Source organism: Lissotriton vulgaris, chromosome 3_1, assembly GCF_964263255.1.
Source record: "Lissotriton vulgaris chromosome 3_1, aLisVul1.2, whole genome shotgun sequence".
Classification (NCBI taxonomy): domain Eukaryota; kingdom Metazoa; phylum Chordata; class Amphibia; order Caudata; family Salamandridae; genus Lissotriton; species Lissotriton vulgaris.
The window spans coordinates 47,784,594-47,800,394 of NC_141689.1; the positions used below are offsets into that span (position 1 = coordinate 47,784,594).

The 15,801-nt window shown below is 45.7% G+C and overlaps 1 protein-coding gene across 1 annotated transcript in view; it reads left to right on the top strand.

Moving 5' to 3' along the window:
* LOC147725916 (uncharacterized) overlaps positions 1-14,393 on the top strand; it is a 31,928-nt gene extending 17,535 nt beyond the window's left edge. Inside the window, exon 4 of the mRNA XM_086960046.1 lies at positions 13,017-14,393. Within this exon, the coding sequence (XP_086816172.1) occupies positions 13,017-13,540 (524 nt within the window). The 3' untranslated portion in view covers positions 13,541-14,393. The remainder of the gene's footprint in view (positions 1-13,016) is intronic.
* Positions 14,394-15,801: the final 1,408 nt, after the last annotated feature.

Genomic DNA, 15,801 nt, shown 5'->3' on the forward strand with positions numbered 1-15,801 from the left:
TTCCTGACAGAAGGCCCCCTTAGTCCTATTGGCTAATGTTGGGCCCATGCATTCTGCACCCGGCCGCCCCAGTGCCACTGGGAGTGCAACTTGAGTGTCTACCTAGAACTTAGTTAACCTTGGGCCTAGCCCCCAAAACTCCCACACGTAAGACATTTACTTACCTTTGAAAATGATAACCCATTTTTCTCCCATATTATGAGTTTTTGGGGTTAAAATGTTCTGTGTTGAACTGCTATTTTGCATGCAGGAAAAATTAAATATAACTGAAACGAAGAAAACTCCTACTTACCTTGTAATGTGAGCACCTTTGGTGTGGTATCTAGGCATACCACTCCAAGTAGTTGATGTCATCTGAAAGTAAGCAAAAGTACTCTAAAATTAGTTACTGTATAATTTAAACTGCTTTTTGAAGTTATACCAACATTTAACAATTTCAAATTCATTCCCAATTGCATTTCTGTGTAAAGGTTTACAATTTAAAGTACATTTTTCTACCTGTACCGAGTCCTGATTGGTTCCAGAAATAAAATACAAGTATGCCTTTTTTATACTTACACAATTGGTCTGGCTTCAGCCCTTGAATGAGTGAATTCAATACATGCTTAACACATTCTCTGGATAAGCCTAACTGCTTGCCCACACTACCACAAAGAGAGCTGTTAGTACTTACCTAATGTAGGCTCTTCTATACCCCTGGGGACTCCCTGGACTCTGTACACACTATACCTTACTTTGGTGTAGTATATACAGAGCCAGCTTCCTTCAATCATGGCTCTATCTGATTGAGAATTTTCTGAAGCAACCTCTCATACATGGTCAGTTTGCAAAATTTCACACTAGCCTCCAAAATACTGATTGCCAATTGCAACAAGTTTTGTTTACCAGTGCAATGATGCATCTTACCACACATTCTCAATATTATGCTATCAGTGCCTAATCTCCATACTGTATCAGAGTGGAATCACTGACATAATATTGTGGTGAACAATATAGTTGACAAAAAAATGGTGTCAACAATATCATTTACCACAATATTGTGCTTGTACACTTATAGTGGTATGTGAAAAATATCAGAAAAAATACAGTTGTCACTAATATCGTCAGAAAATAGACAAAAATATTGATTGTTTAGTAAAATTTAGTTTAAAGTTGTAAATGTTTATTATTTGAATATATAAATATAATACAATGTAAATTAAATATATTCCTTAAATATTTGATATTATAATCACATATGTACTTATATAAACACATAAAAACATATTTGTGCTTGTATATATATATATATATATATATATATATATATATATATATATATATATATATATATATATATATATATATATAAATATTTCCTGCAACTAAAATATAGGTAAAATAAATAAGTTTTCCATAAATTCCATAATTAAAAATCAATTGAATAATTAATTAACAATGAATAATTAATTGTTAATTATTATTACTTAATTAACTTCCCACCCTATATAGCTACAAAGTCCACAAATAAAATATAATGTAAATAAATCAGTATTACATGTTACAAAATAAATATCAATACCATAAATTAATTGAATTTATTAAATAGTTACTAATTATATATACCTAATTAACTTCTCACCCTATTCCCCTACAAAACCAACAACCCACAATGACACTATTAAAAAGTAATCAGATATTCAAAATCACTTAAAATTACAAGCTATATTTAAAAAATAATTAACAAGAGCTGCGGTGATGTAAATGGGGCTGGGTTGGTTAGTTCTCTAGGCTGGGGGTAGTTTTCTGCCCTGTGGGGGTCGGGGGTAGTTTTCTGGGCGGGGGGGTCGGTGGCAGATTACTGGGCTGGGCTAGTGGGAGTAGTTTCCTGGGCTGGTGGTGGTTGGGTAGTTTTCTGGTCTAGTGGGGTCGTAGGTAGTTTTCTGGGCTGAGGGGTTACGAGGTTGTATCCTGGGTACTGGGGTAATTTTCTGGGCTGGGGGGTTTGAGGCTGGTTTCCGGGACTGGGAGGGTCAGAGGTACTTTTTAGAGCTGGGGGGTCTGGTTAGTATTCAGGGCTGGGGGGTCAGGGACAGTATTCAGGGCTGGGGGAGGGTTGGAGTAGTTTTCAGGGCTGGGGGAAGGTCTGGGTAGTTTTTTTTTAATAGGGGTTAATGTATTAGGCCTAAGGGCAGTGGAAGGGGCTGGGGTAGTTTTAGGGACAGCGCAGGGGTGGGAGGGGGTCGGGATAGTGTTTGTTAATGGACAGGATTTTGGGTCTCAGGGCATGGATGAAGAGAATGGGTAGTTAGGGTAATTTATAGGACAGAGTAGTTTTTAGGGCTTGGGGGATGGGGGAGTCGGGTAGTATTAAAAAATAGGGGTTTGGGTTTTAGGCCTAGGGGCAGTGGAAGAGGTTGTGGTAGTTTTAGGGACAGCGCAAAGAGGCTTACCCCTTTACAATTCATGCCTTTACCACAGAATTAAGTGATAAAGGCTTGCATGGTAAAGGAATGCGTGGTTAAGACACATTTGTGGTTCAGGCTGTGTAGTAGAGGGACGTGTGGTTTAGCCATGCATGCCTCTGTCATACAACAAAGATATTCAAATGGCTACGCTAAAGCTTAAGACGCACCGTTGCCCAGGCCTACTGGACTATGGCAACGCTCTCTACGCAGGGATCGCAGTTCACCTCCTCCAACCATTACAAACTACACAGAATGCAGCAGCTGGACTTGTCTTAATTCTACCTATATGAATATACATCACCCCCTGCATCAGGAAACTCCCCTGGCTTCCGTACAAAAAGGATGCCAGTTCAAGATCCTGACCCATGCATACAAGGTCGTACAGAACTGCAGAGCCACCTACTTGAACCACCAATGAATTTCCATCAGCCCACCAGACACCTCTGTTCTGCATCCCTTTCTCTAATCACCACCCCGCATCAGACATAGCAGATGCTGAGGTTGTTCCTTCTCCTAAGACATGGAAAGAGCTATCCTTCATCTACAGACATCCCATCTTTTCCAGAGTTTCAAAAGTCAGTAAAGACCTGGCTATTCAGCTAATCAACTGGACCCTGCAGTGCCTGGATACCTTCATGGGTGACAAGTAGTGATTTAGGCATCTACTGATTGATTGGTTGTATATAAGGAGAGCAAGGGTGAGGGAGGCGAGGCAACAGAGAACAAACAGATAGAAAGAACGAGGAATAGAGAAAGAGAGAAAAATGTGGTGGACCGAAATTTATAAAGAAATGCTGTTGTTTCCTAGCACCTCTAAAGGCAGTGCTGTTTTGGAACTATTGATGGATGACTTGTTGTGACTATTGTTTCTACGTGGCTCACCGATTGACCTACTGTGTTTGAAAAATAAAAGCCATGTTTCCTCAATGGATTCCAAAAAAAAAGGATTCGCTCATCAGAAACATTTGCAATGAAAACCTCAAAGTTTTCGGGTGTTGTAGATAACTCTGGGTGAAATTTAAATGACTCTGGCATAATTTGCATCATTTTGGGAATGTCTTGTTACACTTGTTATGCAAAATTTCCAAAATGACACTGTTATTCCATGTTTTGAAATTATGGGCTATAGGTAGTAAACCTTTACAGTGAGAGTACAGGAAAGACGCAAATGTTCAGAACTTGAATATCTCTGACCCTGCTCCCAGGCGGGTCGCTCCCCACGCTGCTGCACAGCTCTGCCTGCATTTTTTTGCCTAATCTAGTATTTTACTAGGGGTGGGCGTAGTTCGCGAAGTAGCGCTACGCGTAGATACACGAAGTGCACTTCGCACTAGGTGAGCTATGCGTAGCATTACGCAAATTGCGTAGTAGCATGTTCGCACTGTGCAAGATGTTGTTTTCAATGATTGCACAGTGCGGACAAGCTTTCGGCACTGTGCAATCATTGAAAACAGCATCTTGCACAGTGCGAGCTGTTCTTTTCTGCCGCTCAAGTAGATTTTTACTCGAGCTGCAGCTTTCTCAATGCATACTGATAGTTTCTCATCGCGAGCGGTCACGAGCATGTGCGCCAACTCGCAATGAGAAACCTGACTTCCCCGTGTTGAGAATCTCACGAGGAGGTTTATTTTACATGCTCGGGATCGGCAACTTGATGTTGCTAATCGCGAACAAGGAAAAAGTCTCACGAGGATGTCATTTTGCTTGCTCGCAGTCGCCAACTTGACGTTGAGGCCCGCAAGCAAGCAAAAAATGACCTCTGCACTACGCTAAGCTACGCATGTTTGCACTGTGCTACGTGCAGTACGTGTATTGCGAAGTTGCACAAACTTCGCAAACTACGCGAGCGTAGCGTAGTGCTTTGCCCAGGGTTATATTTTTCCCCTGTGCCTAACTTGCTTTCTTGCCCAGACTTGTTTTTATTCCCCTGTGCCTGTACTTGCTTTCTTGCCCAGACTTGTTTTTATTCCCCTCTGCCTAACTTGCTTTCTTGCCCAGGCTTGTTTTTATTCCCCTGTGCCTGTACTTGCTTTCTTGCCCAGACTTGTTTATATTCCCCTGTGCCTAACTTGCTTTCTTGCCCAGACTTGTTTTTATTCCCCTGTGCCTGTACTTGCCTTCTTGCCCAGATTTGTTTTTATTCCTCTGTGCCTGTGCTTGTTTTCTTGCCTAAACTTGTTTTTCCTTCCTGTGCCCAGTTGTCCTGTGAACCCCACCTGCTTTTCCCACAGCTGTTTCCCCACAGGCCCGCCCCCCCTACAATCCCATTTGCCTCACCGCTCCCGCCTCCCAGCTGCTCCTCCCTTCCACATCCCCTCATATGGAGGCCGCGCAGTGGCCAGGCACAGTGGGCGCGCCGAAGGCACACTTAAGGCAAGCCCGTCTGCGTCCGTCCTTGCCTGGACCGTGCCCAGTGCCAGGACACCTCGACCCCGCAAACGCCACGACGCCCGACACCGCTATTATGCCAGAACCCTCCACACATTCAACACCGGAAGATTACACACTTGCTTCCTGGCAGCCCCGAAGCGCACCGACTGAGCTTTCACCTGGCGGAACTGCAGCTTCAAAAGCATCTGCCCCAAAATGCTGCCAACCAGGAAACATCCCAACCACCTCAGATGCATCTTCTCAACACCTGCTTCGCCCGCAAATGTAAATGTAAATGTATAGGCATTTATATAGCGCACTACTTACCCGTAGGGTCCCAAGGCGCTTCGACCGCTGCGAAACCCTTCCAGGCTTCCCTGAGAGATGGTCCCTTAATGGGTATCTCCAGGGTGAGACCAGGCATCCCCGGCGGTCTGGTGGGGCCGTTAGTGAAGATGAGGCAAGCTAATGCCCAGAGTTGCCGAGTGTGAACGCTGATCAGAGTGGGCACCGAGGCGAGAAAATTATCGAGTCCGCTGACCCTGGTCCAGAAACCTGCCGCGCCGGGAATCGAACCCTGGTCCCGGGCCTTCCTCTGCTCTCGGGTCTGCCGCCTCTAACCAGTGAGCCACACTACTTCACTACTTCAACAAGCAGTTGAAATCTGGGACCTACTCGACTCAACCTCCCAGACGTCGCCTTCCAGACGGAGACCTGGATGAACCTCGCCTCGGCACCGGACATATTCATAGCCATCCCGGAACGCTACAAGATCACCCGCAGGGACCATACCAACGGAGCAGGAGGAGGAATCGACATAGTCCACAGGAACACTCTCAGAGTCTCGACCAACACCGACGACACCCTCATCACCGCTGAACACCTGCACTTCCAGATCCACACCAACCCAAACACCACCCTCAGAGGAACCCTCATCTACAGACCCCCCGGACCCCGACCACAGTTCAGCTCCTCCTTCGCCGACTTCGTCAGCACACACGCCCTCGCCTCCATGGACTACATCCTCCTCGGGGACCTGAACTTCCACCTGGAGAACAACAATGACACCAACTCCACCACCCTGATCGACAATCTAGACAACCTCGGACTCAGACAACTCATCACAACACCCACCCACTCCGCCGGTCACACGCTTGACCCCATCTTCTCCGCAAGTCCCCACGTCTCCTTCAACCACACCACAGAACTTCACTGGACCGACCATCGCTGCATCCACTTCGCCTTCAAGAAACCCACCACGCACCACCGCACCCAACAGATGCCTCGGCGCTGCTGGAGCAAAGTCACTGAAGACCAGCTAACTACCACCCTCGCCCAGAGCCCACCTACTAACCCCACCGACCCCGACACCACCGCCCGCAACCTCAGACAGTGGATCAACGACTGCGCCAACACCCTTGCCCCGATCAAGTAACCCTCCAACAGTCCCATCAACAAGAAAGCCAGCTGGTTCACTGAAGACCTACGGGCCTCCAAGCAAACCTGCCGAAAGCTGGAGAAGATCTAGCTCCATGAACGAACACTGGACAGCCACGCAGCCCACAAGAACACCACCCACAGACACCATCACCTCATCAGATCCGCCAAAAGGGCCTCCTTCAAAGACCACCTAGACAACAATGCGCACACCTGCAAAGAGCTCTCCCACATCGTGAAGGAACTCTACAACCCCAGCTTCTACACCAACGACTTCCCACCCTCGCAAGACCTGTGCGACTCCCTGGCCACCTTCTTTCACTGCAAGATTGCAGACATCCACGATAGCTTCAAGACCACGACCGCCCCAACAACCACTGAGACCTCCGCCCCCACGACCACCATCGGCACCAACCGCCTACTCTCCTGGACCAACATCAACGATGACGACACAATCAAGATCATGAACACCATCCACTCAGGATCTCCATCAGACCCATGCCCACACCACATCTTCAACAAAGCCATCACATCCATCGCACCCCATATCCGGAAAGTCATCAACACCTCCTTCGAGACAGCAACCTTCCCGGAGAGCTGGAAGCACGCAGAGATCAACGCCTTACGCAAGAAACCCAAGGTGGACCCCAAGAACCTCTGGCCCATCTCTCTGCTCCCCTTCCCAGCAAAGGTCATCAAGAAGACCATCAACGAACAACTGACCCACTACCTCAAGAAGAACAACATTCTGGACCGTTCCCAGTCCAGCTTCCGCAGCAACCACAGCACCAAGACTGCCCTCATCACCGACATCAAGTCCCTGCTGGACAATGGAGAAACGCCGGCCCTCATTCTCCTGGACCTGTCAGCTCCCTTCGACACGGCACGGTCTGCCATCACACACTACGAACACACCTCCACAACGCCGGGATCCAAAGGCCCTTGACTGGACCACCTCCTTCCTCTCCGGCAGAACACAGAGCGTCCATCTTCCCCCATTCCGCTCCAAAGCCACCGAGATAATCTGCGGCGTACCCCAGGGCTCATCTCTCAGCCAAACTCTGTGTAACATCTACATGGCACCGCTCGACCACGTCGCCCGTCGGCATGACCTCAACATCATCTCCTTCGCCAATGTCACCCAGCTCATCCTCTCCCTCACCAAGGAACACCACACCGCCAAAACCAACCTTCACGAAGGAATGAAGGCCATCGCTAAATGGATGAGGAACAGCCGCCTGAAGCTGAACTCGGACAAGACGGAGGTCCTCATCCTCGGATCCACCCCTTCGGCCTGGGACGACTCCTGGTGGCCGACCGCACTGGGAAACGCTTTAACACCCACCGACCACTCACGCAACCTAAGGGTCATCCTCGACTCCACCCTCTCCAAGACTAAACAGGTCAACGCCGTCTCCTACTCCTGCTTCAACACCCTCCGCATGCTTCGCAGGATCTACAAGTGGTTCCCCACTGAAATTAGAAGAACGGTCACCCAGGCCCTCGTCAGCAGCAGGTTGGACTATGGAAACGCCCCCTGCACAGGAGCCTCAGACAAACTCCTGAGATGGCTCCAACGCATCCAGATCGCCTCTGCACGCCTGATCCTCGACATCCCTTGCCGCAGCCACATCACACCCCACCTGAGAGACCTGCACTGGCTTCCGGTCAACAAGAGGATAACCTTCAAGCTCCTCACTCACGCACACAAGGCACTCCACAACACCGGACCAACAAACCTCAACCGACGACTCAGCTTCTACACCCCCACCCACCAGCTCCGCTCCGCCGACCTCGCCCTTGCCACAGTCCCCCGCTTCTGAAGAGCGACCTCCGGCGGCAGATCGTTCTCCCACCTCACCGCCAAGACCTGGAACACCCTCTCCATCCACCTGCGGCAGACCCAAGACCTGCTGACCTTCAGAAAACTCCTCAAGACCCGGCTTCTCGAGCAGTAGCAGCATTCCCCACCCCAGAGCCTTGAGATCCTCACGGGTGAGTAGTGCGCTTTACAAATGATATGATTAATTGATTGATTGATTGTTCGCCCCACTTGTGTTTTAAATACAAAATGAACCCTTGCATCAGAAATTGATGTGAGGAAGCATTTTGCGCTAAAATATAGCACTAAAATATGGATTTGCCTTTCTCAGACTGAAATGTAATTTTGCATAATTTACTGAAATTTTACATAATTAAACTAATGCAAATTACACAAGTTTAAAATTTCCTTAGTTATAAAGAATTTCTTTTTCGTTGGCATGTAGAGCAAACGGAGGTTTAAGCTCACCCGCACTACACTATCTGGGTGCATATTATCAAGAAGGACGTTAAAATTATCACCGGTTTAGCAGCAGAAAACTGCAGCTAAAGCAGCAATAATGGGCTTGATAATATGCCCATGAGAATTCCAGTAGAAGCCCATGTTCACACCAGGACATGGACTTCTATTGGAATGCTCAAGGGCATATTATCAAGCCCATTATTGCCATTTTAGCAGCAGTTTTCTGCTGCTAAACCAGTGATAATTGTTAACGCCATTCTTGATAATATGCCCCTCAGATTTTCTTAATTCTCTACAAGGGAAGTTAGTCAAACCAAAAGACCACATACGGACTGGGAGCTGAAAGCAGTCCTGGCACAAATGTTCAAGCCGGTGCACTCCCTTCCTCACTTCTTTCTCTCCATCCATCATTTTATTCATCCATTCTCTTTCTCTGCCATTCTCTCCTTTCTCTATCTCTCCTCTCTCTCTCTGATCTCGCCCCACTCCACTCTAACCTCCCTCTGTGAAGCACCCACTGTGCATGCTGCAATTCAATAAATCAATCATCGTATTGATAAAGCGCCCAGCGGACAACAGGTGTCCTGGTGCTGGATCCCAAGGACAGATATGAGGACCAAAGGATTGATGCAGGTCTTGAGTTGAGACCTAAACCAGCTTTCCTTCTCAAGGCAGTGAAGCACAAAAGGGAGCTTCTTCCAGGGCGTGGCGGGTGACACCCTAAAGGTACCGCCTCTTCTGGTTTTCAAGTGATCTAAATGGATCGAATGAGTTTGTGCAACCTCAAAATCAACCTTAATGCCGCATTTTCCACAATCTGAAGCAGATTATGATTATTCGTAGGGAGAGCCAGAGAGAGAGCCTTCACGTGAACTAATCTTGCATGTAAGTCAGCTTGTACAATGGTTTTCCCAACATCTAAAGGGACATATACCAGTGTGTTTCTTAATGTTCTTAGTGTGGTAAAACAAGACCCTGCAATGGCAGAGATTTGATGGCTGGAGGAGGGAGTGTTATTAAACTTAACTCCTAGATTTCTTCCCACCATCCTGGATGGTGGAGGGGCTCCTCGTTTCTTTGGCCGCCAGTCATTGTACCAAGAAGAAAAGGAGCCACCAAAGTGTAAGATCTTTATTTTGGAGGTCTTGCACTTTAGGCAATTCCTGTTCATCCAAATGAGCTCTTCTAACAGGCATTGTTTGAGCTGAACCAGCTCATTTGAGGCTTGCTTCCAAAAAGAGAAGGCTGACTGAGGATACTCTGCATCAGAAATTACTTTAATACCATATTTTTCCACAATATAGATAGATGCGTCATGTACACAATAAATAATGTAAGGCACAACGAAGAGCCCTGAGGTACACCATGCTTAATTACTTTAGGCGCAGGGAAAATGGCTGCAAATACGCTGCGTGTTCTCCATTAGATAAAAAAGATTGGATCCAATTCAGGACTGAGCCACCAATCCCCAGATTTGCTCATCTGAATAGTAATATTCGATGGGAGATGGTGTCAAAAGCCGCAGACAAATCCATCATGATGAGGGCAGCTGCTGACCTTGATCAATATAATAAAATATGATTCAGCTGGTGAACTCCACACTCATAATGGTGGTCGTATCCTGAATGGCATTTTTTCAAACTACTCCATCCTAAAGTTGGAAGTGGTGTTTCCACTAACATGGTCTGATCATAGCTCAGTTCATTTTAGATTAGATATACCAGTTCAAAAGCCTTTATTTAATTTGACCAGGATGGTAAAGACATTTTGTGGCTGGAACATGGTAATTCCTGAAAAGTTGGAAGCGCTGCTCCAAGTCCCAAGTCCATCGATACCAGAAAACTCAAATGAAGCAGTGGGAGTGTTGCAAGTGGGTGCTTGATGCAGCTTCTGTTTTTGTGCCAGAGAAAAATATGAAAACCTTTAGGAGCAGTCCATTGGTTCTCTTATCAGTTAAGAGAAATGACGCAGGAACGATGTAGACAGGAAAAACCTGGAGATCTAGATACAGGGATGACATAAACGTTCAATACTGTAGCATTATTCAGGAGTATAAAAATCGCATTACTGAGGGAAAAAAGAGAAACTATATAGAGAAAACTAAGAGGGATATGTACAAGGAAGTGGCATGGGTGCAGCACACATGAAAAAAGCAAAAACGAGGAGAAATGCCAACTTAAGACCACAGTTTATGTACGCTTCCCTTCTACATAGGGGCAACGTCAAAATGAATGGGTGTTGCGGTGGAACGCCCACCACAACACCCACTGATCACCCCTTTCATGCTAACCATAGCATGAAAGTGGCATAACGCTGCCTTGTACTTAAGGAGCAGCCCCTATCATCACCACATTGTCGGTAAAAGTGACGTTGTGGTGGCTTTAGGGGCTTGCACATATGCCCCTTAGAGTACTGTTAACCCATCAAGGGAAGTTTTTAATACCATTCAGACACGAGCTGGTTGCAGTCCTCCCCCAAGCCAATCTTTCTGTGATAAGCTGGCATCACATTTTAAATAGAAAATCAAATGCGTTTACTGCGAATACGATTCCATTAGATCTCCACTGGATCGAGGGGTCAAATATACCACTTACGAGTTCAAGAATACTGAGCTTTGTGATTATCCGCTGCTTACAGACAGCCACGGGATTGATCTACTTATGCACACAAAGTCAGGAGCTCCCTATGACCACATTCCACCTAATGTAATGCATACATTTGTGTGAAAAATAGGTCCAATTCCTACATTAATATTTAATGATATGAATTGGGAAGGATGCTTTCCTGTAGAGTGGAAAAAAGCCCTGGCTTTATCACTTCTGAGAAAATAATTTCTTTATCCGATGACAAAAAGCAACACTTGACCTATATCCCGTCTACCTTTTCCTCCTAAGGTCATTGAGAAGTATCTTAACATAATTCTGTCAGAACACCTGGAGACCAACAATCTTCTTAATGATTCACAGTTTGGCTTTAGATTTGGCCACAGTACTCGAGTGCCCTGGTTAGTCTCAGAAGAGATTACACTCACCATGGATAATGACGGCAGGCCTGCAAGGGTCCTTTTGGACTTTTCTGCAACCTTCAATACTGTGAGCCAAACAGTTCTTCTGTAGTGGTTTGGGAAAACTGGGATCTCAGGAACTGCTTTCGACCTCCTGGTTTGGATTTGTAGGAGTTCATGAATAAAGAGTGACCCTTAGGGAATGCAGAGTTCCCCAAGGGTCGTCTCTCAGCCCCATGCTATTTAATATCTATGTGACTGCTTTAGCCAAATGATTGATTTTTTTGGTTCCCAACCATTGTGTATGCTGACGACACCCAGATAGTGGTGTCGATCCCAAGTAATGTTGAAGAAGTTGCAAATTGGTTTAACAACTGCTTGCAGGCCATTGTACACTGGATTAAAAGTAACTGCCTGAAAGTAAACACCCAAAAAACGACAGAGGGTCTCCTCTTTGGAAAAAATTTAACTTTTAGGAAAAATTCCTGGTGGTCGCAGCCCCCTTGGTCCCCCTCCTCTGCTAGTTTCTAAAGTAAGAATGTAGGGGTCCCATTTGATGCTGAGCTATCATTACTGCAAAAACAACAGTTGATGGACAGAATGCAGAACAATGTCATACGTTCACCCCAGTACAGAGTTCTGGGCCTAAATCCATCATTTTTTGCACTCCACACCACCCCAGTTCTGACATGGGCATATGCAAATCAGCCTTGACACTATGCCTCATGGGAACATTCCAGCCCGAACTGCCAAGCCATGTCTTCCCTGGACGAGAATCAAGCATCCTAGGACCGGTTTCTGGCTAACACCCGTCATCAGCCAGGATAGCTTGACTCCAGTGGTGTGGAGAGCACGGGACTCTGGAGTGCTCTCCAGGCCACTAGAGTCAGGCCAAAGGTTACACTGTAGACACCAGGTTGTTCTACCAAAGGTTACACTGTAGACACCAGGTTGTTCTACCAAAGGTTACCCTGTAAACACCAGGTTCTTCTACCAAAGGTCGCACTGTTATGTACCAGGTTGTTCTACCAAAGTTTGCACTGTACACACCAGATTGTTCTACCAAAGTTTGCACTGTACACACCAGATTGTTCTACCAAAGTTTGCACTGTACACACCAGATTGTTCTACCAAAGGTCGCACTGTGCACACCAGATTGTTCCATCAAAGGTGGCACTGTGCACACCAGATTGTTCCATCAAAGGTGGCGTTGTACACACCATCAAAGGTCATGTTGTACCTAGATAGAAAGTCATTCACCTTGATTGCACCACTGTCTCTGCCATTTCAAAGCACTGTGAATAACAGGTGCCATTGTTAACTTCTTTATTAGTATGAAATGTAGTGACCAGTGAAGGATGAAAGGCGGAGTATGCCCTATCACAGATTTTCTGTATGGATTGAACACCTCACTGTCTCTTTTCAACTGTAGGATTTTCTCATGAATGGATTGTGTAATGTCCTCCTCTTGCAGGGCTTAGTATGATCACCGCCAGCCTGGAGGCTCTGGAATTATCCCAGAAGAAAGCCAATGAGGCCAACAGAAGCTTCCACGCCCAGATGGCCACAGTTGATACCTACTCTGCAAAGGTGAAAAGCTGTCAGAAGAAAATCACAGACATCCAGAGGAACATCTCCAATATCGAGGGGAAGATGAAAGCTATAACCGCAAACATAAGTCAAGAAACTGACTTCCTGACGAGGCTGACCAATTTTCAGCTTCCAGTCGGGCAGTGCAGAACATTTCTATCGGTGATGGTTGGGAGTAACCGTACAGCGAATGTGCGTGCCACATATAGTGCCCTGCTAGATGTCCTGGTCCCAACCTTTGATGAAATGGCACACTTTGTAAGCCCGCTGATTGCAAATAAAGATGATTTCAAAAAGAATCTAACTTCTCGCCTAGGTGCCATCACCGAAACGATGAACAAAGCCAATTGGCAGTTCAAGAATATCTCTTTGTCAAACCAGCCGGATGACATTCAGGACTTCCTCTAGATTCAGCCAGGAACTGCCACATGCTCCCTGAGATCACATAATGCTTTTATTAATTATTAGGACATGTTAGAAGTCATCCCTTTTTCTATTCTCTGATATGTGTTCACCTTTATTTTTGTTAAATGTAAGTGGTTGAGGGATAGAGACATTTTAGAAACATATGCACTAGTCTACCTCCAGGATAGCCTTAGTCAGGGATCTCAGTTAGTTCTTCATTCTCTGCCCTCTTCTGTACCACTCCACTCCCCGTCCAGTTGGTCCTTATCACCTTTCCAACCTTCCAATAATTGCCTCTGGCCCCTTGGCTTCACACCTATGCTCGAACAACCCCCGTAACCCCTGTCTGTCTTCACTGCTTGGCCATTGCTTTGTAATCTGTCTTCTATTGCTTTATTAGGTTGACTCCCACTCCTTTTCACCCAATCTCTTGAAGCCATGATGTTGAATGCCAGCCTGTGACTTCTCAACTACTATCACCTGCAAACCTCACAGTCTGCGATTCACCCTGCTTTGTTGACCTGTATTTACCCCCTTACCTAATTTTGCTTTGCAGGCCTCTATCTTCATGTCTATACTCACTTGTACTCTCATAATTCACCTACCTGTTGCTGCTTCCATGGCATCCAGACACATAATGCCTTCTTGGTCACCAGCGGGTCAATGTGGCCAGTGCTAGTCGGAGTAGTCAATGCTCCCCCCAACCTATGTTGTCCCCTACACCTTTCAATGTGTCAAGACTAATGTCCCGCCATGATCCCTAGGACAACCAAATATCCACTGTGTGATTTATCATCTTTCCTTTTTCCTCCCTCTGGTCTGCTGTCAAGAATCAATAAAGTGATCTGAAGCTAAATAGCCTGATTTGTGTGTTAATGTCCTATCTCAAAATTTGTAGTGTTTGTATTGTAGATGTACAGCAGTCTTGTTTCCTTGACCAGCCCATCATTGAATGTACATTCCTTGGGTGACTTCAGTTCACTCTTTCAGGCATAGTCAAGTTGCTTGCAATTTCCTAAGGCTGGAAAACTGACAGAACAAATAATGAATGAATGAATGAATGAATAGAATATTAGAAAAGTGCAACAGTAAATACGGAGGTACCCTGGTGCTTGAGATGATGGGCAAACATGGCTGATATAGTTTTGGAAATTACAAAGCAAAAAAAAGACATGCATGCTTACAGTGAAAATGAAGATAAGGACTTGCCCTCAAATCAAGGGGGAGAGAATTTCATATTTGTGTTGTTTAGTAGAAAAAATATTTACCCCTACATCTAATATTGTGGGTTCTAGGTACCACAGAAGATGTACTTATGCAGATGTAAGTGACTTCTCTGTTGTGTGTATCTATTAAAACAAGATAGGCACCAGAATCTGAAACAGCTTCAAGACGGACAGAACTATTATGAATTTGACACCAATGTAGTGGAGGGCAAACCTTGGACCACCCGTAGGCCAGTTCTGGTTGGCCCTCTACCCTCGCTGGGTTTGATGCCACCCTTAGTAGTAGTCTGGCCTAGGAGTGAGCCTCACCTGCCAGTGACTATGTAGACATCCTTTGTAGCTCGGGAAGGGGCTGAGCACATCCCCATGCCATCCTGTCAAGGAAGAAGTCCCCCTCCCCACTCACAGGGTCCATTGTCAATTGTCTGGGAGCAACACACATCTCACCACAGGGGAGCAATCGAGCGTCAGGTGACAGCTGAACTCTGGCAGGAAAGCCTTTTGGTTTTAGTCAGGAACATGACAACTTTCTAAAAGTGCCATTTACACAATAGTAATATAAAGATCCGACTTGCTAATTAAGGTGGATTTTCAACTAATATTAAAATGAGTGCTGAAATCATTTTTCTAGATATTTCCAAGCTGAATTTAGAACTAATTAAATGTAATAGTGTAACCCAGATGTTAACCTACTTGGGAGACAGCTTTACTGAAGTGAGAAACACTTTGTATGTGTTTTGCTGCAAGGGCATATAAAACATAACATATATATATGTCCAAATTTAGGCCTGTCAAAAGGTTTGTTTTTCCAGGTTGAAATAGCTGTTTAAATATGTCATTTAGGTGTATGCCAATTTGAACATATCTGGAAGAGGGAGCACAGCCTCGTTACCACCGGTTGGCAGGGGTAACATGCAGAGGGTTCTGTGGCCAACAGAAAACAGGATCAGTAAAAAGAGACAAAAATCTGGGGTGACCCTACCGGAAGGACACATTTCCAACATCTAAGCTAGGAGACAATGCTAAATGTTGAATTAC